This window comes from Mustelus asterias, chromosome 6 (assembly GCF_964213995.1).
Source record: "Mustelus asterias chromosome 6, sMusAst1.hap1.1, whole genome shotgun sequence".
NCBI classification, from domain to species: Eukaryota; Metazoa; Chordata; class Chondrichthyes; order Carcharhiniformes; family Triakidae; genus Mustelus; species Mustelus asterias.
Window position 1 is genome coordinate 83,325,544 of NC_135806.1, and position 24,020 is coordinate 83,349,563.

Sequence of the window (24,020 nt, forward strand, 5' to 3'; positions counted from 1 at the left end):
CCTTCACTTGCCCCAACCCACCATTATTCCTATCCCTTCTTTCTCTGCTGGGGAAGTTTAATGAAATACTGCAGAGGACTTTTTCATCAAAATTCACTAGGTTCCACTGGTTAGGATGTGGAGACTTGTCAACCGTAGCTCCATCAGTTTCCTCAGTACCGCTTCCCCAGAGATTAAAATTTCACCAAATTCCCCCCCCCCCCCCCCCCCCCCCCACAACCTCCTGATTTACAGCTATTACAGGAATGTTTTTGTACCTTTTTTAGTGAAGAGAGAGAAGCAAAATATTTGTTCATTTCATATGCCATTTACTTATTATCTACTATTAGCTCCCCATTGTCACTATTGAGAGGATCAACATTCACTTTACTTCTTTAAATACCTGTAGAAATTCTTGCTCTCCATTTTAACATTTCTACTTCGCTTCCTCTCATACTCTGATTTCTTTCACCTGATTAACCTTTTAGTCACTTGTTGCTGTTCTTTATATTTTGACCAATCTTTTGACCTGACACACATCTTTGCCCAGTTATAAGCTTTCTCCTGAAGTTTGATGCTTTCCTTGATGGTGGATCCTCCCCTTAGAATTTTTCTTTATAGTAGAAATATACTTGTTCTTAATATTCTGAAATATTCCCTTAAATGTCTGCCATTGTTTCTCTTATTGATATATCCCCAGCCTAGTATCCCAGTTTACTTCAGCTAGCTCAGCTTTCATGCCCACATAGTTGTCTTTATTTAGTTTTAAAGTACCAGTCTTAGACCCACGCTTCCCCCTTTCAAACTGGATGTAAAATTTAATCATATTGTGGTCACTGCAGCCTAAGGGTATCTTTACTTGGAGGTGATTAATTAATCCAGTCACATTACATAATATTAAGTCTAATGTAACCTGTTCCAGAACATGCTGCTCTATCAAAAGCATTTCAAGAACTTCTCAATCAGCTGCTACTACCAGTTTGACTTTTCCAGTTTATATCCAGATTGCTAGATGTAAATCCACGTTGTGGTCATTATTTAGGGGTTTGTAGACAACTCTCACTAGTGACTTCTTTCCCTACTATTCCTCATCTCCACCCAAACCAATTATAATTAATGATCTCTTGAACCAAGGTCATCTCTAACTATTGCACCAGTGCCATCTTTGGTTAACAGTGCTATCCCTCCATCTTTCCCTAGCTCCCTATTCTTCTTGAATGCCTTATGCCCCTCAATATTCAAGAGCTAATCCTTGTCATCCTTCAACCATGTCTCTAATGGTTATCAGATCATGTTTATTTACTTCAATGTACATTATCAGTTAATTTACTTTGTTATGAATGCTACATGCATTCAGATTCCGAGCCTTTAGTTTTGTCTTTTTGTTATATTTGTAACATCTAGACTTCACTGTTGATGTATTGCTGTATTCTTAGGTTTCTTTTCTCTCTGTTCCTTCTTGCCTTCAAACCCCCCTCACTCTCCCCTCCCCCCGCCCTTTGATTAGTTTAAAGTCCTCTTTACTTTCCTAGTTATGTAGCTTACTTGATTGAGCTCCAGATGCAGCCTCATCAACACCCTATACAACTGTTACAAAACATCCTTACATTTGTATTATATCCTATGTACTTTCCTAATTATCTGCTGTGCCTGCATATTAATTTTTTGTGATTATGGACCAAGACTGGTACATAGTCTGTAATTCAAGAATTCTGCAGTCTCTTTTCATTAAATAATATTCTGTTTTTCTATTCTTCCTGCTGAAGTGAACAGGTTCACGTTTTCCCACATTACAGTCTCAGCTGCCAGATTTCTGCCCACTCACTTAACCAATTTAAATCTCTTTGCAGACTCTTTATGTCCTCTTCAAAACTTGCCTATCTTTGTATCATCAGCAAATTTAGCAACCATGCATTTGGTCCCCTCATCCAAGTCATTAATATATATTGTAAATAGTTACAGCCCCAGCACCAATCCCTATGGTATTCCACTCGTCACATCTTGCCAACCCAAAAATTATACTACTTTGTGGTTCCTCTTTGTTAACCAATTATCTATATATGTTAATATGTTGCCTCCTACACCATGAGCTCTTATTTTGTTCAGTAATTTTTGATGTGGCACCTTATCAAACGCTTTGGCATATCTACAGATTCCCCTTTATCCACATTGTGTGTTACATGTTTTCTGTTCCATTTTTAATTAAGATACGAAGAACTTCTGAAGGAAGAAAAGACAACTATTCAGGAAATTTCAGCTGTGGAAAAGAAGATGGAAATATGGGCACAGACTTCAGTAACCATGACATCCAAGACTACTGTGGCAAAAGGAACATCAATTAAATCTGGTCCGGACAATGTATTGGTTGAAATTGCAGAATTTGATCAGTTCCTTCAGCAGACTGGACGTCAAGGTGGCTGGGATGATTTTGACCATCAGAACTTTCTTAAAGTCTGGATAAAACACAAAGGAAAAGCATCGTTCATTGAAGACGCTCTGCAGTATTTGGTTGGGAGGACTCGTGAGGATATACTGCAGCATGTGCAATGGTACCAAGAGTTTCTCTTTCTGGAAGAGAGGCAAAAAGAGGTAGGAAGTTGTGGAAATATTTAGTTAGAAAATTTTGAAGTATTGAGTAGAGTTGTAATTTAGGAGCTCAGTTTTCTTTTCCCCTGGCAATCCCCGTTATTCTTTCTGCTAAGATTTACTACACACAAAACTCTTTAGTTCTGTTGTGATGGCTATACTTCCTATTCAGTAGCAAGCGGACATTTTAATTTATCTATTAATTTTGGAACTAAGAAATGCACAGAATAAAATGAAAATCACAATACCTAGTTCAGTAGTGCAGCAAGTAGAGCTTCAATAAATTAGTGGTGAGGTTTAGGTTCACACGTTCAGTTTACCATGAGGAAACTCTGCAGAAAAGGAAACTCAGTACTTTTTGTGCAAAACTTGGCATTCAGAATGAAATTATTTGAGTACAATACAATATGAAGCCCTGAATCTTCATAATTGGAACCAGTAACCCTAAGAAATAGATAATGCCCATCATTATTAACTTGAATCTCTGATGAATTACCTTTTCAGGCTATTCAGAAATGGAAGACAAAGAAACAATATGAAAAAGTGAAACTGCTGAGGATGCAAGCACAGACTGAAGAGGAACTAGATGCAGCACATCTAGCTAAAGAAAAGGCCAAACAGCTCAGGCTTGAGAAAGAGAGAAAAGAAAGGGAAGCTCGGCTGCAATCATGGAAGAAGCAGAAAGAACTGGAACTTTATCGTGAGGAAGAAAAACAAATGAAGGAACAAGAGGAGAAAACAAAAAGGCAAAGGAAGGAAAATCAGAGGCGGCTCAAAATAAAGGGAATGCTCAAAGATTTAGCTGAACAAAAGAAGGAGAAGGAGGAATTTCTGCGACTGGAAACACAAGCGAGAGAGGAAGCTGAAAGAGAAGAAAGACTGTGGCTGGTGGCAAGAGAAATCTCCAGGTTTCAAGACAGGGTGAGTCATTTAGACTTGTTAATAAACTATTTCATTATGTTTAACAATATTGCTAACTGAGATAAAAAGTTCTTTGGTTCACTTTTTAAATAGTCAAATATGAGAACATATCTTTATACTTTTTTCTGTATTTAATAAAAGTCTTAGTAAAATTTTGCATCTTAAGGAAACATTTTGAGGTGTAATCCCAAGTTATGTCACTTCCTTACATTTTACAGAAATTATTTATTTTGAAGTGATTGATTAATTAACATTAGAAATGTCAGTCAGTGGGGTGCAGTGCTATAACGGAGATGTGGGAGGTCCATGACGCTTCCAGCGTTCCGGGTGGCTACATCTGCAGGAAGTGCATCCAATGGCAGTTCCTCACAGACCGCATGGTTCGGTTGGAGCAACAGTTGGATGCACTTGGGAGCGTGCAGGTGGCGGAAAGTGTCATAGACAGGAGTTACAGAGACCTGGTCACACCCAATGTGCAGGCAGAAAGATGGGTGACCACCAGAAAGGGCAGGCAGTCAGTGCAGGAATCCCCCGTGGCTGTCCCCCTCTCTAATAGGTATACCACTTTGGATACTATTGGGGTGGGGTGGCCTATTGGGGGAAACAACAGCAGCGGCCAGTGCAGTGTTACCACGGCTGGCTCTGTTGTTCAGCAGGGAGGGTCAAAGTGCAGAAGAGCTATAGTCATAGGGGACTCCATAGTCGGGCACAGATAGGTGCTTCTGTGGTCATGAAAGAGACTCCAAGATGGTGTGTTGCCTCCCTGGTGCCAGGGTCCAGGCAGTGGCGGATTAACCGTTAGGCTGACAGGCTTAAGCGTAGGGGCCCGGAAGGGTGAGCGTTCATTTTCGGCACTGAAGAGGATCAAAATCTATTTGCGCTCAACAGTGAGCGATGAGAAACTTAGTCATCTGGCACTCATGCACATTGAATCAGACATGCTTCGATCTGTTGATTTACATGCTGTTATCGACACTTTTGTAAACCAAAAAACACAGAAGCTTTTTAAAGTACAAATGTAAAGAAAATGAAAAATAAATGAAAGGGCTGTAATTGATTCATATAACTTTATGATATTATACATGTAGTACATTATACATAGTACAACGATATAAGTTATCTAACGTCACTTTATTCTATTCAAATGAAGGGTGAGGCACGGGGCAAGGTCAGGGGGCCTTACTAAAACTCAGCCTACGTGTCCGGGTGGTAGTTAATCCGCCACTGGGTCTAGGATGTCACTGGCTGCAGGGTATCCTGTAGGGAGAGGACGATAAGGCAGAGGTCATGGTACATGTTGGTACCAATGACATAGGTAGAAAGAAGGATGAGGTCTTGTACCAAGAATTCAGGGAGTTAGGCAGTAGACTAAGGAGCAAGACCTCTCGAGTTGTAATCTCTGGATTACTCCCAGTGCCACGAGCTAGTGAGTACAGAAATAGGAGAATAGCACAGATGAATGCATGGCTTAAGAGTTGGTGCAGGAGGGAGGGTTTTAGATGGGACCGTTTTTGGGGAAGGTTGGACCTGTACAAGCGGGATAGTTTACACCTGAACCAGAGCGGGACTAACATCCTTGCTGGTGGGTTTGCTAGTGCTGTTGGGAAGAGTTTAAACTAGTTGGCAGGGGGAAGGGACCCAAACTGTTAGCAGAATAGGGACACAGTATAACATAGAAAAGCAATTAGGTCAGAAGGTAGTAAGTTTCAAGGGAGTAAGACGAGGCTGGAGGGCCTCTACTTTAATGCCGTGAGTATTAAAGGTAAAACGGATGAGCTAAGGGTGATGATTGACATGTAATTATGATATAATAGCCATCACAGAGATGTGGTTGAGTGAGGGGCAGGATTGGCAGCTCAACGTCTGGGATATAGAATCTTCAGGCGAGACAGAGGAGGGGGTAAAAGAGGAGGAGGCATTGCATTATTAGTTAAGGAGGCAAGTACTGCAGTAAGAAGAAATGATAGATTGGAGGGAGCATCAAATTAAGCTTTGTGGGTAGAGTTTAGGAATAAAAAAGAGACAGCTATGTTGCTAGGTGTTTATGATAAACCCCCAGAGAGTCAGCAGGAAATTGAAGAGCAAATATTTGCGCAATTCGCAGAGGGATTCATAATTGGCTTAGCGGTAGGAGACAGGGTGGTGACAGAGGGCTGTTTTAGTGACCGGAGGCCAGTGACGTACCACAGGGATCCGTGCTGGGCTCCCTATTGTTTGTCATTTATATAGATGACTATATGGGGGGTAGGATCAGTAAGTTTGCCGATGACACAAAGATTGGTCGGGTGGTGAACAGTGAGGTTGATTGTCTTGGGTTACAGGAAGATATAGACGAGATGGTCAAATGGGCGGATAAGTGGCAGATGGAATTTAACCCTGAAAAGTGTGAGGTGATGCACGTTGGAAGGAGTAATTTGATAAGGAAGTATACTATGAAAGGTCTGACACAGGGAAGCTCCGAAGAACGAAGGGACCTTGGCGTGTTTGTCCATAGATCTCTGAAGGCGGAAAGACAGGTTAATGGGGTGGTGAAAAAGGCATATGGCTTGATTGCCTTTATCAATCAGGGTACAGATTACAAAAGCAGAGAGGTCATGATGGAGTTGTATAGAACCTTGGTGAGTATGGAGTATTCAGCTGGAGCACTGTGTGCAGTTCTGGTCACCACATTATAAGAAGGACGTGAACACACAGGAGGGGGTGCAGAGGAGATTCCCCAGGATGTTGCCTGGGATGGAACATTTAAGTTATAAAGAGAGGTTGGATAGGCTTGGGCAGAGAAGAGTTAGGGGCGACTTGATTGAGATATTCAAGGTTATGAGGGACATGGACAGAGTGGATAGGGAGCAGCTATTTTTTAGTTGAAAGGTTAGTTACAAGGGGGCACAAGTTAAAAGTGAGGGGTGGGAGGTTTAGGGGGATTTGAGGAAAAACCTTTTTACTCAGGGTGGTGACGGTCTGGAATGCACTGCCTGGGAGGGTGGGCGGCACGGTAGCACAGTGGTTAGCACTGCTGCTTCACAGCTCCAGGGACCTGGGTTCGATTCCCGGCTTGGGTCATTGTCTGTGTGGAGTTTGCACATTCTCCTCGTGTCTGCGTGGGTTTCCTCCGGGTGCTCCGGTTTCCTCCCACAGTCCAAAGATGTGCAGGTTAGGTTGATTGGCCATGCTAAAAATTGCCCCTTAGTGTCCTGAGATGTGCAGGTTAGAGGGATTAGCGGGTAAATGTGTAGGGATATGGGGGTAGGACCTGGGTGGGATTGTGGTCGGTGCAGACTCGATTGGCCGAATGGCCTGTTTCTGCACTGTAGGGTTTCTATGTTTCTATGGAGGCGGGATGCTTCATATCCTTTAAAAAGTACCTGGATGAGTACTTGGCATGCCGTAACATTCAAGGCTATGGGCGAACAAGAGCTGGCAAGTGGGATTAGGTGGGCAGGTCAGAGCCTTTCATGTGTCAGTGCAGACTCGATGGGCCTAATGACGTCTTCTGCATTGTAGAATTCTGATTCTGTGATTTTCAATTTGGCAGTGCAACGTCTCATGAAAAATAAAAATTGTGGAAATAAAAATAATCACCAAGCAATTATTAAACATCCTTTTTGTACCATACAGGATTTTCAAAAGATGGAGTGCAAATTAGCAGACAAACGATCAAAGCAAGAGAGAGAGGATGAACGAGAGAAGAGATTGGCCAGGCTTAAAGAAAAGGTTAAAAACATACTGAGTTTAATATGAGAAAAAGCAACTGGCTCATTGGGATTCACTAATTAATCCTCATCTGTTAATATGAACTTTCTAAATAGGAACAATGCTCTGGCAGATAACTCCAATTTCTACTCCTTCAAAGGCTGAAAAATAATCTAAAACTGTCTATCCTTCCAGATGTGTTTGTAGCTAATCAGTAAAAATGCAATCTGATGGACATCTGCTACTTTAATTCTCCCAATAAAGAAACTTCTCTCTTGACCCTTCCAAGTCTGACCTCGTTCTGAATGTTCAAATTCAACTCAGCACTTTATTAATTTTGAAGCTATGATCTTTAGGACTGAGAAACGTCATACCAAGCTGATGGAGAATCTCCATTGGGCTGCATTTTGACAGAAGGCAAATTATTCCATCTTGTAAGCTTGTCTGTTTTTGTGGACAATGTTCCAAGTCTAATTAACTTTTTCCTTCATAACATTTTATATCTTTGCAATGCTATTAAAAGCAGCTGGTATTTAAGGTGCATACAGGAAGAAAGGATTAGCAGCTGATTAAAGTGCTTTCAACACTGAGCAGCAGTACTTGGGGTGAATGCTATGATGATAGCAACATCGCATTAGTAACACAATAGTGATTTGGGTGGAAAATCATTGGTCCATCTAATCAACTCTTTCAAATCTCTCCATTAATTTTCATACTCTGATCTAGTGTTGAAAGCTTTGGAGTCTATTAACTGACAAAAATTTGCCTAGCTCTAAATATCCATTTTTAAAACTTGCCATTGATTTCCATTCCAACGACCTGCTGGTGGTTCTAGAACTCTTATGAAAACTCCTTGACTAATTTGTTGATTTTCTTTCGACACCAAAAACTATTAGGTGTGTTCCGAAGTCCTTGAGTCATGTGCCTTACAGAACTTCAGTATCAACAATCTCCATGCTGTATGAAAATGAGAATACAAGAAATAGGAGCAGGATTGGACTATGGTCTGTTGAGCATGTTCCACCATTCAGTACAATCATGGCTAATTCGGGGCCTTTAATTCCATTTACCTGCTTGTTTTCCATAACCCTTCCTCCTTCCTAGGGGATCCTTTACTTTGAGATTGTTTTTTAAACCTGCTTCATTACACATAACAAATCCAAAATAGCGTGAGTCTGCTTGGATCCATAACAAAAAATTGTTCTAGGAAACTTTCTGAATACATTCTATGATTTCTTCCTTATGGCTACCTTTGCTAATTTGATTTTTCCATTCCACATGAAGATTAAAGTCACCCATGATTAATGTAATTACTGTCTTTTTTACATGCCCATATTATTTCTTGAGTTATCCTCTGTTCTAGTAGCTGAACTGGTAGGAAGAATAAAGGAGTTGAATGTTACTTAAATGGAAAGTACTGCAGAAAACTGTAGCACATACTAATTTGGGGGTCCTCGTGCATAAATGTTCAGCCTGCAAGTTCAACAGTTAATATGGAAGGTAAATAGAATGTTGGCCTTTATTTCAGAGGGAATGGAGTATAAAAATAGGAAAGTCTTACTAAAACTATGCAAGGCATTGGTTCGATCACACTTGGAATACTGTGAACATATTTGGTTCCCTCATCTGCAGAAAGATATACTGGCATTGGAGACAGTCCAGAGAAGGTTCACTAGGTTGATCACGGGTATGGAGGAATTTTCTTATGAGGAGAGGTTGAGTAGGTTGGGCATGTACTCATTGAAGTTTAGAAGAATGAGAAGCAACCTTATTGAGACATATAGGATTCTCAGGAGGCTTGATAGGATAGATGTTTGAAAGATTGTTTCCTCCTGGTGTGAGAATCTAGGACCAGAGCGCACAATCTCTAGAGTAAGGGGTAGCCCCTTTAAGAGTTTTAACAACACCAGGTTAAAGTCCAACAGGTTTATTTGGTAGCTTTTGCTACCAAATAAACCTGTTGGACTTTAACCTGGTGTTGTTAAAACTCTTACTGTGTTTACCCCAGTCCAATGCCGGCATCTCCACATCATAGCCCCTTTAAGTCAGAGGAGAGGAATTTCTTCTGAGGGTAGTGGATTTGTGGCACTCTTTACCACAGAGGGCTTTAGAGCCTGGGGGTGTCATTAAGTATATTCAAGGCTGAGATAGACAGATTTTAATTGGTAAGGAAATCAAGGGTTATGGGGATAAGATGGGAAAGCGGAATTGAAAATTATCATATCAGATCAGTCATGATCTCATTGACTGGCAGAGCAGACTCAGTGGGCCCAGTGACCTAATTCTGCTCCTACTTTTTATGGAAATGCTATTTTATTCTGAGGTAACTATGTTGATCTATGTCTTTGGCTGAAAAACCGTCCTTTGCAACTAATTCAGCCAGTCAAGGCTCAATCTTTCATCTCCAAAGTGGATGGTGGGAGCAAAAGTTAAAGTTTATTTAGTAAAGAACAAAGAAAATTACAGCAGAGGAACAGGCCTTTTGGCCCTCCAAGCCTGCACCGACCATGCTGCCCGACTCAACTAAAACCCCCTACCCTTTCAGGGACCATATCCCTCTATTCACATCCTATCCATGTATTTGTCAAGATGCCCCTCATAATCTTGTAGACTTCTATCAGGTCTCCCCTCAATCACTGTCATTCCAGTGAGAACAAACCAAGTTTCTCCAATCTTTCCTCGTAGCTAATGCCCTCCATACCAGGCAACATCCTGGTAAATCTTTTCTGTACCCTCTCCAAAGCCTCCACATCCTTCTGGTAGTGTGGCGACCAGAATTGAACACTATATTCCAAGTGCGGCCTAACTAAGGTTCTATAAAGCTGCAACATGACTTGCCAATTTTTAAACTCAATGCCCTGGCCGATGAAGGCAAGCATGCCGTATACCTTCTTGACTACCTTCTCCACCTGCGTTGTCACTTTCAGCGACCTGTGTCCCTGTACACCCAGATCCCTCTGTCTATCAATACTCTTAAGGGTTCTGGCATTTACTATATATTTCCCATCTAAATTAGACCTCACATTTAATTAAACTGCATCTGCCATCTTCACTCAAATCTCCAACCGATCTATTTCCTGCTGTATCCTTTACCGGTCCTCATCACTATTCGCAATACCACCAACCTTTGTGTCGTCTGCAAACTTACTAATCAAACCAGTTACATTTTCCTCCAAATCATTTATATATTGTGCGTGCGCGCGTGCACGTGTGTACGTGTACAAGCAGCAAAGGTCCCAGCACTGATCCCTGAGGAACATCACTCCTCTCAGCCCCCCATTCAAAAATGCTCCCTTCCACTGCTACCCTCTGTTTTCTATGACCGAGCCAGTTCTGTATCCATCTTGCCAGCTCACCTCTGATCCTAAGTCACAAATAGGCTTACATTAACACTGCAATGAAGTTACTTTGAAAATCCCCTAGTCGCCACACTCCGGCACCTGTTCGAGTACACTGAGCGAGAATTTAGCATAGCCAATGCACCTAACCAGCACGTCTTTTGGACTGTGGGAGGAAACAGGAGCACCCGGAGGAAACCCACACAAACACTGAGAGAACGTTCAGACTCCACACACACTGACCCAAGCAGGGAAATGAACCCGGGTCCCTGGCACTGAGGTAGCAGTGCTAACCACTGTGCCACCATGCTGCCCATAAGAGTTTAAGGAAAATTTCATTGGAATAGATTGTGAAGCAAAAAAGTAAAAATTAATGATTATACAACAGGGAATGGAGGAAAGAAAGACAGTTCACAGGTGAAATGTTAATCAAATTCATCTTGTTATACATTTGTTTTAAGTTAGATGTTACAACCATAAAGGTTATTTTTACTGGGTGTTTGTTTCAAAAGATAGTACATTTATTTACTGGATAAGGAAAGTAGAAATTCTCTTGAATCTGTTGGTGGTCTCAAGGGTTCAGGATCATATAAACAAATCTCAGTGTGCTATGCAATTTATAGCTACTCTCTAGGGAATAGATCAGATACAAAGTATCACCACTTGAATATATTTTTTATTCTATACCATGATTGACACAAAATGCTGTATCGTTCTGTTGATAGTTGGTTCTGTGATTTAGCTTCCTGGTCACAGGTCACATTTATTTCAGATTGACTGACAGAAAAAATGTCTATAAGTTAGGCAAGATTTGATATTGATGATGCTTTGCATTTTTTTTTAATGCAGCCAAATGTCATAGAAGGGGTAACCTGGATTACATTAAGATAATTGGCTTAAAAGTCCAATAGGTGAGCAGTCAATGGTGAATACTTGTATCTATTTTCCCAAATGATTAAAATTGTGAGGATCGAAAATTGCATCCGGAATACCCTCCTAAATAGTAAAACAGGAAACTTTGTTTCATCTCTCACTTGGATGGGAAAATGTTAAAAAGTTGGTAGTGCCCATTCATTATTATTTTGCTAGGTAAAATGCCCATTTAACTAGGTCTTGAATGCAACATTCCTGAAATAAATCATTGAGTCTTTGATGACTCAGTGGCTAACTACTGTGGTATTGACCCAAAAGAGGCCCCAGGTTCAGTTGCTGATGTCTGCTGAGTGAATTGGGGTTCAGGAGAGGTCAAATTAGTACATTTTCATTTTCAGTTACTACTGAAGGATGTGTATTGTCGTGGCATGTGTGAGTAATGGGCTTAGGCTTTGTTTTGCTCTCCACAGATGCAAATACCCAGGTCCGTCCATGAACATAAACAGAAAATTCTAGAAAGACTCAACGGGTCTGGCAGCATTTGTGAAGAGAGAGAAACAGAGTTAACATTTCAAATCCATGTGACTCTTCTTCAGCGCCTGTCTCAAAATGTTAACTCTATTTCTCTGTCCACAGATGCTCCCAGACCTCCTGAGTTTTTCTCAAATTTTCTGTTTTTGTTTTGGGTTTCCAGCATCTAGTTTTTTGCTTTAATTTTGCCATCCATGAACATAGCCATTTAAATCAGTTACTTTAAACTTAAGTGTCTGTATTGATCAATATAAGTCACAATCTTTAGGAGAAGGGAAGAAAAGCTGATTTTTGAACTATGTTTTGTCTTTGCTTTTAGAAAGAGGTTTAACATGTGAAACTTTGTTGTGCTGTAAATTTACCCAGGTTGATGCTCAAATACAACGAGATCCATCTAGATTATTCAAACCTACCAAAGGTTGGGCGGAACACATAAAAGAGACAGGCCAAAATAGTGGTGGGCCTATGATGTTTCTTCCTCATCGGTAAGTAGTTAGCATGAGAAAGATCTCTCAATAAGAAACAGATGACATGAAGTTGAAAATTTGCTTTACTTTCTCCTCATATAAACATTTGTTTCTTGTATTGTTTTTCAGGGCGATTCCATCTTGGAGGCAAGGGATCTAACAGTATTATTTTGTGAATTCTAAAGAACTGAACTGACTAATAGAAGTATTTGTTGTTTGCAGTATGAAATAAATTGTGAGAAAATAAAATAAAGAGTCAATGTGTTGGTGAACGTGGGAAAGGGGCATGAAAATAAATGATGTGGAGATGCCAGCGTTGGACTGGGGCAACACAGTAAGGAGTCTTAACAACACCAGGTTAAAGTCCAACAGGTTTATTTGGTAGCAGACGCCACTAGCGTTCGGAGCGCTGCTCCTTCGTCCGGTGAGTGGGAGTTCAAAACATACAGAACTCCCACTCACCTGACTAAGGAGCAGCGCTCCGAAAGCTAGTGGCGTTTGCTACCAAATAAACCTGTTGGACTTTAACCTGGTGTTGTTAGACTCCTTACCATGAAAATAAAATCAGGGAAGTCGTAACGGTTAATGGTCCAAAAATTGATTGAGTGGGATTATATGAATACACAAAGCAATCAAAGTAGAATTGGAGAGTTGGAAGCATTAATAACTGGAACAGAATGATGTAGTAGCCATAACACACACCAGTTGTGTTTGGATAGCACTGGCTACTGAATATTCCAACTTATAACAATTTTAGAAACAGTACAAAGGGAAACAAGAGGGTGAGGTGCTTGTCTTGAAGGGTGTATTTAGTGCTAACTCTGGTTAGAACTAAAGAAAAATAAAAGATGGTACAAATATGCACATTACAAATCACCAACAGTTGAGATGACTTGAATGTGGAGATTTTTAGGTGCTTGAGCAGCAATGTAAGACAATAAGATAGCAAATATTGCAAATAATCTGCTCACTTATCATCCTTCTCTTGTCAAGCCATGTTAGCTGGTTATCCAATTAAAAATTTTAATTGTGTTTTTGAGTCCTTGCCCAACATTGCGCTTACTACTTCTGCAACTTTCTTCAGTACTATAGCACCCGATTCCTCCAATTGTTGCCTTTTATGTATCTCCCAACTCCTCCTGCCTGAGTGTTAACCTCTTTGGCTTCAGCTGTTAAGCTACATGCATTGAAATGCCCTCCCCATGTCTTTAATTTATGACTCTCCTTCAAACCTACCTCTCTTACAGAACTTTAGCCACATCACCTAATAATTCCTCCTTTGACTTTTTTTCTGATCATATCTCTGTCATGTGATGTCTAAGGGGGGGAACCAGGATATTAAATTCGATGATGAGCTCTGATCAAAGTGAATGGCGGAGCAGGCTCGAAGGGCAAATGGCCTACTTCTGCTTCTAGTTTCTATGTTAAATAAGCACTTTGCATTTGTTGTAGGAAGGAAGAGGGTGTTACCAAAAAGACAGTTGAGATACTAGAGCGGTGCCGGGAGAATGAAAGAATGTGAGGAAGAGTGAGAACGGAGCTGGGAGGATGGCACCAGCGGATAAAAGAGCACAAGGAAGAGTAGCTACGATGCTGGGAGGATTGTGAGAGAGAAGTTGGGAGCACAGCGCGAGTGATAAAGATAAGAATGGAACTGGGAGAATGAGAGTGACGGTGAGAGCAGTGTGGGGAGGGCAGTGAGAGTGACAAACAGCAAGAACGGTGACAAGAGGATAAAGGAGCACAGCCAGGCGGACAGTGCAAGTGGAATCAGGAGGACAAAAGAATGCAAGTAAGGGAGAGCAGAGCCTGCAGGATAAATGAGAGCGAGAAAGAGCGCGAGGCTGTGAGGACTGTGAGATTGGAGCTAGGAAGATTAAAAGAGCTGACAAAGTATGAGAGCAGAGCTGGAGGATAAAAGAGCACATGGGAGAGCGGAGCTGGGAGGTGAATGAGGATAAAGGAGCATGGGAAAGAGGGAGGGTGAGAATGAGATTGCAGTATTGGATAAAAGAGTACGAGAAAGAAGGCGAGCGGTGCCAGGACGATAAAAGAACGCGGGAAAGAGTGAGAGCGGAGCTAGTAGGTTAAAACAGCATGCATGTGAGAGAGAAGGCGGGAGGATAAAAGAGGGAGAAAGAGTGGGGGCAGAGCTAAGAGGATTGTGAGATTGAAGCTAGGAATATGAGGGCGGAGCCAGGAGAATAAAAGAGTGAGAATGGAGCTGGGAGATAATAGAGTGCAAGAGGAAGAGCAGTGCAGTGAGGATGAAAGCGGAGGCAAGAAGAGAAAAGAATGTGGGAAAATGTGCGAGTTGTGCCGGGAAGATGATAAAGCACAAGAAAGAGGGAGAGTGGAACCAGGAGGACGGCAAGAGAGTATATGGAAGGAGAGTGGTGCTGGGAGGCTTAAAGAACTAAAGAAGGGCAGCAGAGCCAGGAGGATAAAGGAGCATGAGAAAAAGGAAACGTGGTGGTGGACGGAGGATGAAAGAGTATAAATGGAGCGAAGAGGACAAAAGAACATGGAAAGTGATAGAGAGCCAGGAGGACAGCAAGAGCTGTGCCAGGAGGATAAAAGAGCGCAAGGAAGATGGTAATGATGCTGGGAAGATGTAACAGTGTGAGAAAGAGTGAGCGCGAGTCTTCTTTCTCGTACTCGCCTTCTTTCTCGTACTCTTTTATCCAATACTGCAATCTCATTCTCACCTCTTCCCCATGCTCCAGAATCCTCATTCGCCTCACAGTGATTGAGTGAGAGCGGTGCCAAGAGGACAAAAGAGCAGAGCCAGGAGGATGAAAGAGCATTAGAAAGAGCAAGAGTGCAGCTGGGAGGATAAGCGAGCACAGTTAAGTGTGCGAGCGGCGCCAAGAGGGCAACAGAGTGCAAGCGGTGCGGGAGGATGGCAGTGCACAGGAGAGAGTGCAGATGATGCGGTTGAAGCCAAGACGATAAAAGAACATGACAAAGTTTGAGAGTAGAGTCGGGAGGCTAAAGGAGCATGAGAGAGGGGGAGTGCAGAGCTGGGAGGAGGGCAAGATCCGCGCTAGGAAGATTAAAAGAGCATGACAGCATGAGCGCAGAGCTGGGAGGATGAAAGAGTGTGAGAAGGAGGGAAAGCAGTGCCGGTAGGATAAAAGTGAGAGCGGAGCCAGGAGGCCGGTGAGCGAGAGTAAGAGCAGACCATTGGACAAAAGAGCGTGAGAAAGAGGGAGAATGCTGCTGGAAGGACATCAAAAGTGAGAGCGGAGTTGGGAGCACAGCGAGAGCGGAGCCATGAAGACAAAGAGGGAAAAAGTGAGAGCGGAGCAATGCTTTGAGTCCGAGAATAAGGGAGAGCAGAGCCAGGAAGATAGCAATAGTGGAGCCAGGAGGATAAATGAATGCGGGAGAAAAGGAGAGTGCGCTGCCAGGAAGACATTGAGAGCGAGAAAGAGTGAGAGCAGAGCCGAGAGGATGGCAAGATCGGAGCTAGGATGATAAGAGCATAACAAAGTGTGAGCGCGGAGCAAGGAGGATAAAGGATTGTGAGAAAGAGGGAGAGCAATGCCGATAGGATTAAAGAGTACGGGAAAGAGTGACAGCAGAGTCGGGAGCACAGCAAGAGCGGAGCCAGGAATACGACAAGAGCAAGAAGCAGTGAGAGCATAGCATTGGATAAAAGAGAGCGACAAAGAGCGAGAGCAGTGTCGGGAGGATAAAAGAAGATGGGTAAGAGTGGAGTTGGGAGGATGGCACAAGCAACGTGAATGCTGATTGCACAGAGTTAGGAAGAAAGCTAAAAAGTAGGATCTCGAGCAGAAATCTCAGGATTCTCCCAGTTTCACCTGCTAGTGATCATAAATTAAAGTTGCCATAGTCCCAGATGACCATAGGCTGTGACTGGTGGTGATTAAACCTGAGGATCACCACACCTCAGGCGAGGTACAAGGTTGAGGAGATGAGGCCTTCATAGTAACTTCAGTTGGTATGGGAATTGAACCTGTGCTGTTGGCATCGTTCTGCATCACCAGCCAGTCATCCAGCAAACTGAGCTGATAGGAGGATTGATCAATTAAATGTGTGACTGGAGAAATGGCATAGGAGGGAGGACATCAGATTTTGAGGTAATAGGACCTGTTCTGGGGCAAATGGGACCTGCAACCCATCCAGCATGTACATCCTAACAGGACTGGCACTATTATACTCTCAGGTAGATTTGTTAGTGCTGTAGCGGTTGGTTTAAACTAACTTGTCAGGGGATGGAAACCTGCGGGGTGGCTCAAATTGGAAGGGAAGTAAAGTTGGTAACACAAGTAATAGTGGGACTGGAAGGCAGGCGAAATAAAGTAAAGCATCTAGAATGCATCAAATACAGAATAATGTCAAAAAGACAAAGTTAAGGGTGCACTCCTGAATAGCGATAAGTGGCTATGATATAATTGCCATTACGAAAATATGGCTACATAGTGATTAAAAATGGGAATTAGTAAGCTGTTCCAATACAGCTACAACACTGGCATCCACTCGCAATGTTGAAAATTGCCCAGATATGTCCTGTACACGAGACAGGACAAATCCAACCCAGCCAATTGCTGTCCCATCAGTCTACTCTCGAGCATCAGTGAAGTGATGGAAGGGATCATCAATAGCGCTGTCAAGTGCCACTTAGCAAAAACCTGTTCGCTGCTCTATTTGTGTTCTGCCACAGTCACTCTGCTCCTGACCTCATTACGGCCTTGGTTCAAACATGGACAGAAGAGCTGAATGCCAGAGGTGAGCTGAGAGTGACTGCCCTTGACATCAAGGCAGTATTTAACTGAATATGGCATCAAGGATTGCTCACAACACAAGAGTTAATGGGAATTAGGGGGAAAACCCTCCACTGGTTGGAGAAATACCTGGAACAAAGGTGGTTGGAGGTCAATCATCTCAGCTCCAGGACGTCACTGCAGGAGTTCCTCAGGGGATGTCCTAGGCCCAACCATCTTTCAGCTGTTTCATCAATGACCTTTCTTCCATCATAAGGTCAGAAGTGAGGATGTTCTATGATGATTGCACAATATTCAGAACCATTCTCAACTCCTCAGATACTGAGGCAGTCCATGTCCAAATGCAGCAAGACAATATCCATATTTGGGGAGACAAATGGCAAGTAACATTCGCAGCACACAAGAGAAAAGGTACTTGGAAGTACAAAATGTAACACCACTACTCAAGAAAGGAGTGTGCCTGAAATCAGGAAACTAGAGGCCAGTCACCTGACACCTTGGGAAAATGTTAGAATCCATTATTAAGGAGGTAGGAACAGGCAATTTAAAAACTCATAATATAATCGGGCAGAGTCAACAGAGTTTAACGAAAGGAAAATCATGTTTGACTAATTTATTAGAGTTCTTTGAGAATGTGACTAGCAGGGTGGATTAAGAGACCCAGAAGATGATGTGTGTTTGAATTTCCAAAAGGCATTCGGGGAGGTGCCACATAAAAGGTTACTGCACAAGATAAGGGCTCATGGTGTTGGAGGATGATATATTAACATGAACAGAGAATGGGCTATTCAATGGAAATCAGGATAAATGGGTCTTTTTTCCAGACTGGCAAACCAACTAGTGCCTTAAGGATTATTGCTGGGCCCTCAACTATCTCCAATCTATATTAAAGATTTGGTGAAGGGACATCATAAGCAAACACAGCTACAATACAAAGAGGTTTGAAAGCAAGCTATGAGGAAGATGCTAAGAGTCTGCAAAAGGATATAGATAAATTGGGTGAGTGGACAAAAAAATGGTTGACTGAGTATAATGTGGAAAATGTGAAGTTATCCATATTGGCAGGAAAAACAGAAAAGCAGAATATTATTTAAATGGAGAAAATACAGAAAGCTGCAGTACAGAAGGGTCAGGTTGTGCTTTTACACAAATTACAAAAGGTTAGCATGCTGGTACAGCAAGTAATTCGGAAGGCAAGTAGAATGTTGGCTTTAATATAAGGGGGATGAGTGTAAAAGTAGGGAAGTCTTTCTACGACTCCACAGGATAATGGCGAGACCACTACATTACTAGGACTAGTACAGCTTTGGTCTTTTAGAAGGAGGGATATACTTGCAATATAAGTTCAGAGATGATTCATGAGACTGATTCCGTCGGTGAAGGGTACGTCCTACGAAGAAATGTTGAGCAGGTTGGGCCTATAATCAATGGCGTTTAGAAGAATAAGAGTTGATCTTATTAAAACATATAAGATTCTGAGAGCATTTGACAATAGGGTTGTTCGCCTGGAATCTACATCTCCCAGTAGCTGTTGAAAACACTCAAATTTTAAAACAATGTTTAGAGCAAATAATACAACACACAATTTCTACAGAAGCTTCATTGAAATATTGATCTAATTGCATACGTGGCAGTGATGTCATAAAACATTTATTTATTAGTGTCACAAGTAGGCTTACATTAATGCTGCAATGAAGTTACTGTGAAAATCCTCTTGTCGCCACACTTTGGTGCCTGGTGGGTACACTAACATAAACTGGTACGGACGTGCATGTGTATTTCTGAGCTACAGCTGGACCAGTCATCAGTGGCAACTACCATGAAGGAAAATAAATTACAACGTCCATCATGCAGCATAAGGGTGGCATTGTGACACACTGGTTAGCACTACTGCCTCACAGCGCTAGGGACCCGGGTTCAATTCTGGCCTCGGGTCACTGTCTGTGTGGAGTTTGCATATTCTCCTCATGTCTGCGTGGATTTCCTCCGGGTTCCTCCCACACTCCAAAGATGTGCAGGTTAGGTTGATTCGCCATGATAAATTGTTCCTTAATGTCAGGGGGACTAGCAGGGTAAATACGTGGGGTTACGGGGACAGAGCCTGGGTGGGATTGTTGTCACTGCAAGCTTGATGGGCCGAATGGCCTCCTTCTGCACTGTAGGGATTCTGATTCTAAGTTCTATGATTGCCACATGGTGGCATCATATCTGGCACAGCACTGCCCAATCAATTCAAACTTGAAACCAGAATAATGCCAGGAGGACCTGGGATATTGGTGGGTTGTAATTAAATTAGTGAGGTTTGAATTTCATTGAGGGATTGGACATTAGTCTGTGTATGATTGGCACAAGCAGGGTTTTGGATCACTTCACTTTATCTTTTCATTAAAACAGAAATAGGAAACAAAATACAATTTATCTGCAGTTTTTAGCAGCTTTTAATATCCCTGTTTGAAGCCATGGCATTGGTTCTTGTATCAAGCCTCTTAAGGGTAAAATCTTTAATAATAAGAGTAATAACTTTAATATTCACCTTCACCCTCAATGCAAATTCTCCAATTTGCCTAATTAAATCATTTTCCCTTCTTGGGCTTTGTTAGAACCTGCTTATGCCACGTGGCTTGCTTTCTGTGACGTCACTTTCACTGACATCTCTTGAGATATGTGCTACCAGAGATGGCTTATCAGGGTATGTGCTGAGATGTTTCCCTTTATGCAACTGTACAAGGCATTGTACACAGTTTGGTCCCCTTACTTGAGGAAGGATGTCGTTGCATTGAAGGCAGTTTAGTTAAGGTTAACTCGATTGATTCCAGAGATGAGGAGTTTGTCTTATGAGAGGTTGAGCAGTTTAGGCCTATACTCTAGAGTTTAGAAGAATGAGGGAAGATCTAATTGAGGCATATAACACAGATTTTCAATTAATAATGGCTTGAAGGGTTATGGAGAATGAGCAGGAAAGTGGAGTTGAGGCTGAGATGTTCATTCGTGATCGTATTGAATGGTGGAGTAGGCTCAAGGGGCTGAATTGTCTACTGTTCCTTGTTCTTATGAGAGAATCTAGAATAAGGTGGCAGAGTTTAAAAATAAGGAGTCTCCCAATTAACATTGAGATGAGGTTTTTCTTTTCTCAGATGGTCATGAGCGTTTAGAATTCTCTTCTACAAAGAGGCTGGGCCATTGAATATATTAAAGGTTAAGTTAAGACAGTTTTGATTGACAAGCGAATCATTGGACCAAGCACAAATTTTCCCATCCCGCCTGCCATGTGAATTGGGGGGGGGGGGGGGGGGGGACCATGCAAAGGTCTGTTGACCTTGGGTGGGATTTTTCAGTTTTGGGGCGAGTGTGGCTGGAAAATCCCATCCATAATGTATTGGGATACAGTGAAAAGTATTGTTTCTTGCGCACTATACAGACCATTCAGAGAGTACATAGGGAAGAAGGAAAGGAAAGGAGGGTGCAGAATATAGTCATAGCTAGGGCGTAGAGAGAGATCATAATGAGATAGGTCCATTCAAAAATCTGATGGCAGCAGGGAAGAATCTGTTCTTGAGTCGGTGAGTATTTCTAGTTACAATTACAGATTTGCTGGATCTAAACTATTATAAGAGGGAATTGCCCCTCTATCAGTTGGACTATTTGGTAAAGTTCACATCAGCAATCTGCTCTTTAACAATCTTCCAAGTGAAGGATTGCTGAGTGGGCGCAGGCGCGGCTCTGCCGCTGATTGGCTGGACCGGCGAGGGGGCGGGGCGTGTCCATGGCGATCCAACATGGCCGAAGAGACGGTGGGTGCTGAGCAGCTGGAGTTCCTGCGGGAGAGGCACATCTGCTTCTTCGAGCGATGCCTCAATATCTTACCCGAGAGATACTGCTCGCTGGAGACCAGCAGGTAAGTCCGGGCGGAGTGAAGCGAGAGGCCGGCGGGCGGCTGGCTGGTCCGGTACAGGGAGCTGCAAGCTGGGCCCCACCCGCCAGAGACAGCCCGGGGAGGGGGGAGACAGGCAGTGGCTGAAGGTGCAGCATCTCTTCCGCCTCGGCATTTCCCGGCTGCAAACCCGGCTCTCTTCAGCTGACAGGTGAGATCCAGCAGGCGGGCAATGGGCTGCAGCTCTCAAGAGGTTAACGGGTTGTCTGGGAGTTTCTTGGTAGGTGGGGCGTTGGGGAAGGTAAGGAAAAACTGCTGAGTGTGTGTGTCAACGCAATCTGGTCCTTCCTGTCACATACATTTCGGAAACACCGGATAGAATTTTACTGCCGAAAACCTTTAACACGACTTTTCAATGGCTTATGTTGAATTTTCTTGGAGGTCTTTCAGCTGTTCATTACTTTTGTAAATTGTAATATTGAGATCTATCCTAATTTTCCATATAAACTGGAGTTGTTGAGCCAGTCCTAAAACTTCCCCAAATCGACACTTTATTTCAAAATCATTTAAACTAATTTAATGGAGGAGCATATGCAAGAAATGGTGTTTGGAATTCCTGTGATTCAATATCTGGGAACTTCATTATCATAGAATAATACAGGATCCCTGCCTCTGGTCCAGAGCTCCAGTTCAAGTCCCCATACAGAACTTCATGGCCAAGGAAGACGCAATATGGCCAACCAGTGGTAAGAACGGGAGAGATTCCTGTCGGCCATTTGTTGGAAATAAATCAAAGTCTCAATCCGTTATTGTGTATGTTGCTGCTGCAGCAACTTGGACTCCTTGGGGTGGGCTGGTTGGCAAAGTTGACTGAACAGCCAGTGTGGATCAGTTTGGTGCCAACAGCATGGGGTTCATCTCCTATTCAGAATGGGGTGGATTTGGATCCTACCTCCTTGTGCTACCCATTGTGGAGATCAGGGCATTGTGGGTTGGACCTGCCTTTGGGCAGAGAATTGGAGAAGAATAATAATACATTAGTAGCCAATAATACATTAGCCAATAATACATTAGGAAGCCATCCTCTCAATTGTCCCTGTGCTGACCATTTCCATGTTCTTTCTGCACAGCCCTGCAAAAGTTTCCCTTCCAAGTATTTTTGAAATTTTCTTAATGTTTTTGTTGAATCTGTTTCAACCACTTTTTCGGACAGTGGATTTCAGCCCACAATGCTGCATAGAGTAGAAAAGCAAGGAAATTATGCTGAATGTTTATGAAACAGCAGCTGGAGTATTGTGTTTGATCCTCAGCATCATATGTTAGGAGAAATATTAAAGGCTTTATAATACAGAAGAGATTTATTGGAATGGTGCAACCAAATAGGAGGAAACTGCTTCTGCCACTCGCGGGCAGTGCATTTCAGATCACAACAACATGCTGTGTTTTAAGCTTCCTTCCGTTTCTGGTTCTCTTGCCAGCTGCCTTAAATCTATCTGCTCTGGTTATCCAACCTTCTCCCACAGGAAACAGTTTTTTTTCGATTTCTGCAACAAAATCAATCAAATTTCCTCTTGAATTTCACTTCTTTGAGAACAATCTTGACTTCTCCAGTGTCTTCACATAGTTGATATCTCTCATCCCTGATGTAATTCTAGTAATTCTATTTTGCATCCCATCTAAGGCCTTGGTATTCTTCCTAAAGTATGATGTTGAAAATCGAATACAATTCTGCAGTTGCTGTTTCATGAACAAAATAATTTTCTTGCTTTTGTACTCTATTCCTCTGCTGATTAAGCCAAGAATTCAGTTTGCTTTTAAACAGCCTTTACAACTTGTCTTTCAACCTTCAAACATTTGCCTGCATATACACCCAAATCTCTCTTCTTGCACCTTTAAAATTGTACCATTTGGTTCATATCATGTCGTCTCATTTTCATTTATCTAGTTAAATTTCATCTGCCGTACGCCTGTTCTTTTTACCAGGCTGGCTGTGCGCTCCAGAAATTGTTTACAATCCTCATTGTTTCCAAGTTCCATATCATCTGTAAACTTTGAAATTATGTCCTGAGTAACCCAAGCCTAGGCCATTTCCAGGAGTGGTAGCAGTGGGCCTCATAGTAACCCCTGGGGAACACCATTGTATGACTCTATCTAGAATGAAAAATAATTATTCAGCTCTGTCTCAGTGTTCATTCTGTCTATTAGTCAATTTCATGTCCAAATTTATCACTTTTTTCCCATGAATTTCAATTTTGCGAACAAATTTATTGATGGTATTTGTCAAACACCTTTTTGAAAGTTTATGAAATATAATTGCATTGCACTCATTAAGGGAAGATGGTGGTCCAGTGTTAATGTCACTTGACAAATAATTCAGAGGCCCAGGCTAATGCTCTGGGACATGGGTTCAAACCCCGCCATGTCTGCTGGTGGATTTTAAATTTCAATGAATAAAATCTGGATTAGAAAACATGTTTTGGTAATGGTGCCCATCATGTCTTTAGGGAAGGAAAGCTGCTACCCTTAACTGGTTTGGCCTACAGGTAATTTCAGATCCACAGCCATTTGGTTGCCTCTTAAATGCCCACATCCCATGTAAGAAAATAAAATAACACTCCATTACTTCATCAAGAATATGTCTTTCATAAATCTGTGTTGATTTTCCTTTATTTGCCCATTTGTTCTGAATATTTCCCTCTAAAGGTTTCCTCTATTAGGCTGACTGGCTTATAGTTGCCAAGTTTAACCCCCTCTCTTTAAATAAGGTTGTAACATTTGGTGCCCTGCACTTGCTTCTCTGGCACCCACCCATACCCATGGAGCATTATGAGATTGTGCCCGGAATTCTCTAATTTCCACACTTCCTTCCCTCCATATTCTAGGATGCATCCCATCTAGACCAGGTGCCTGTTAACACTTTAAATACATTCTCTTTATCTATTTTTATCCTGTTCAATGTCACAATTTCCTCTTCCTTTATTGCTACATTGACACTAGCCTCATCATGAGAAAG

At 42.2% G+C, this 24,020-nt stretch overlaps 2 protein-coding genes across 4 annotated transcripts in view; both read left to right on the forward strand.

The window, feature by feature from the left end:
* ccdc112 (coiled-coil domain containing 112) overlaps positions 1 to 12,632 on the forward strand; it is a 31,662-nt gene extending 19,030 nt beyond the window's left edge. Inside the window, exons 6-10 of one of the 3 annotated variants that reach the window (XM_078214635.1) lie at positions 2,187 to 2,568; positions 3,070 to 3,486; positions 7,102 to 7,197; positions 12,285 to 12,403; positions 12,515 to 12,632. In XM_078214635.1, the coding sequence (XP_078070761.1) occupies positions 2,187 to 2,568; positions 3,070 to 3,486; positions 7,102 to 7,197; positions 12,285 to 12,403; positions 12,515 to 12,545 (1,045 nt within the window). In that variant the 3' untranslated portion in view covers positions 12,546 to 12,632. Of the gene's footprint in view, positions 1 to 2,186; positions 2,569 to 3,069; positions 3,487 to 7,101; positions 7,198 to 8,072; positions 8,181 to 12,284; positions 12,404 to 12,514 lie in introns of those variants that run through there. The other 2 variants (XM_078214636.1, XM_078214638.1) reach the window with 2 other exon arrangements.
* Positions 12,633 to 20,878: 8,246 nt separating this feature from the next.
* Positions 20,879 to 24,020, forward strand: part of pggt1b (protein geranylgeranyltransferase type I, beta subunit) — a 54,009-nt gene continuing 50,867 nt past the window's right edge. Inside the window, exon 1 of the mRNA XM_078214640.1 lies at positions 20,879 to 21,031. Coding sequence (XP_078070766.1) covers positions 20,913 to 21,031 — 119 coding nt within the window. The 5' untranslated portion in view covers positions 20,879 to 20,912. The remainder of the gene's footprint in view (positions 21,032 to 24,020) is intronic.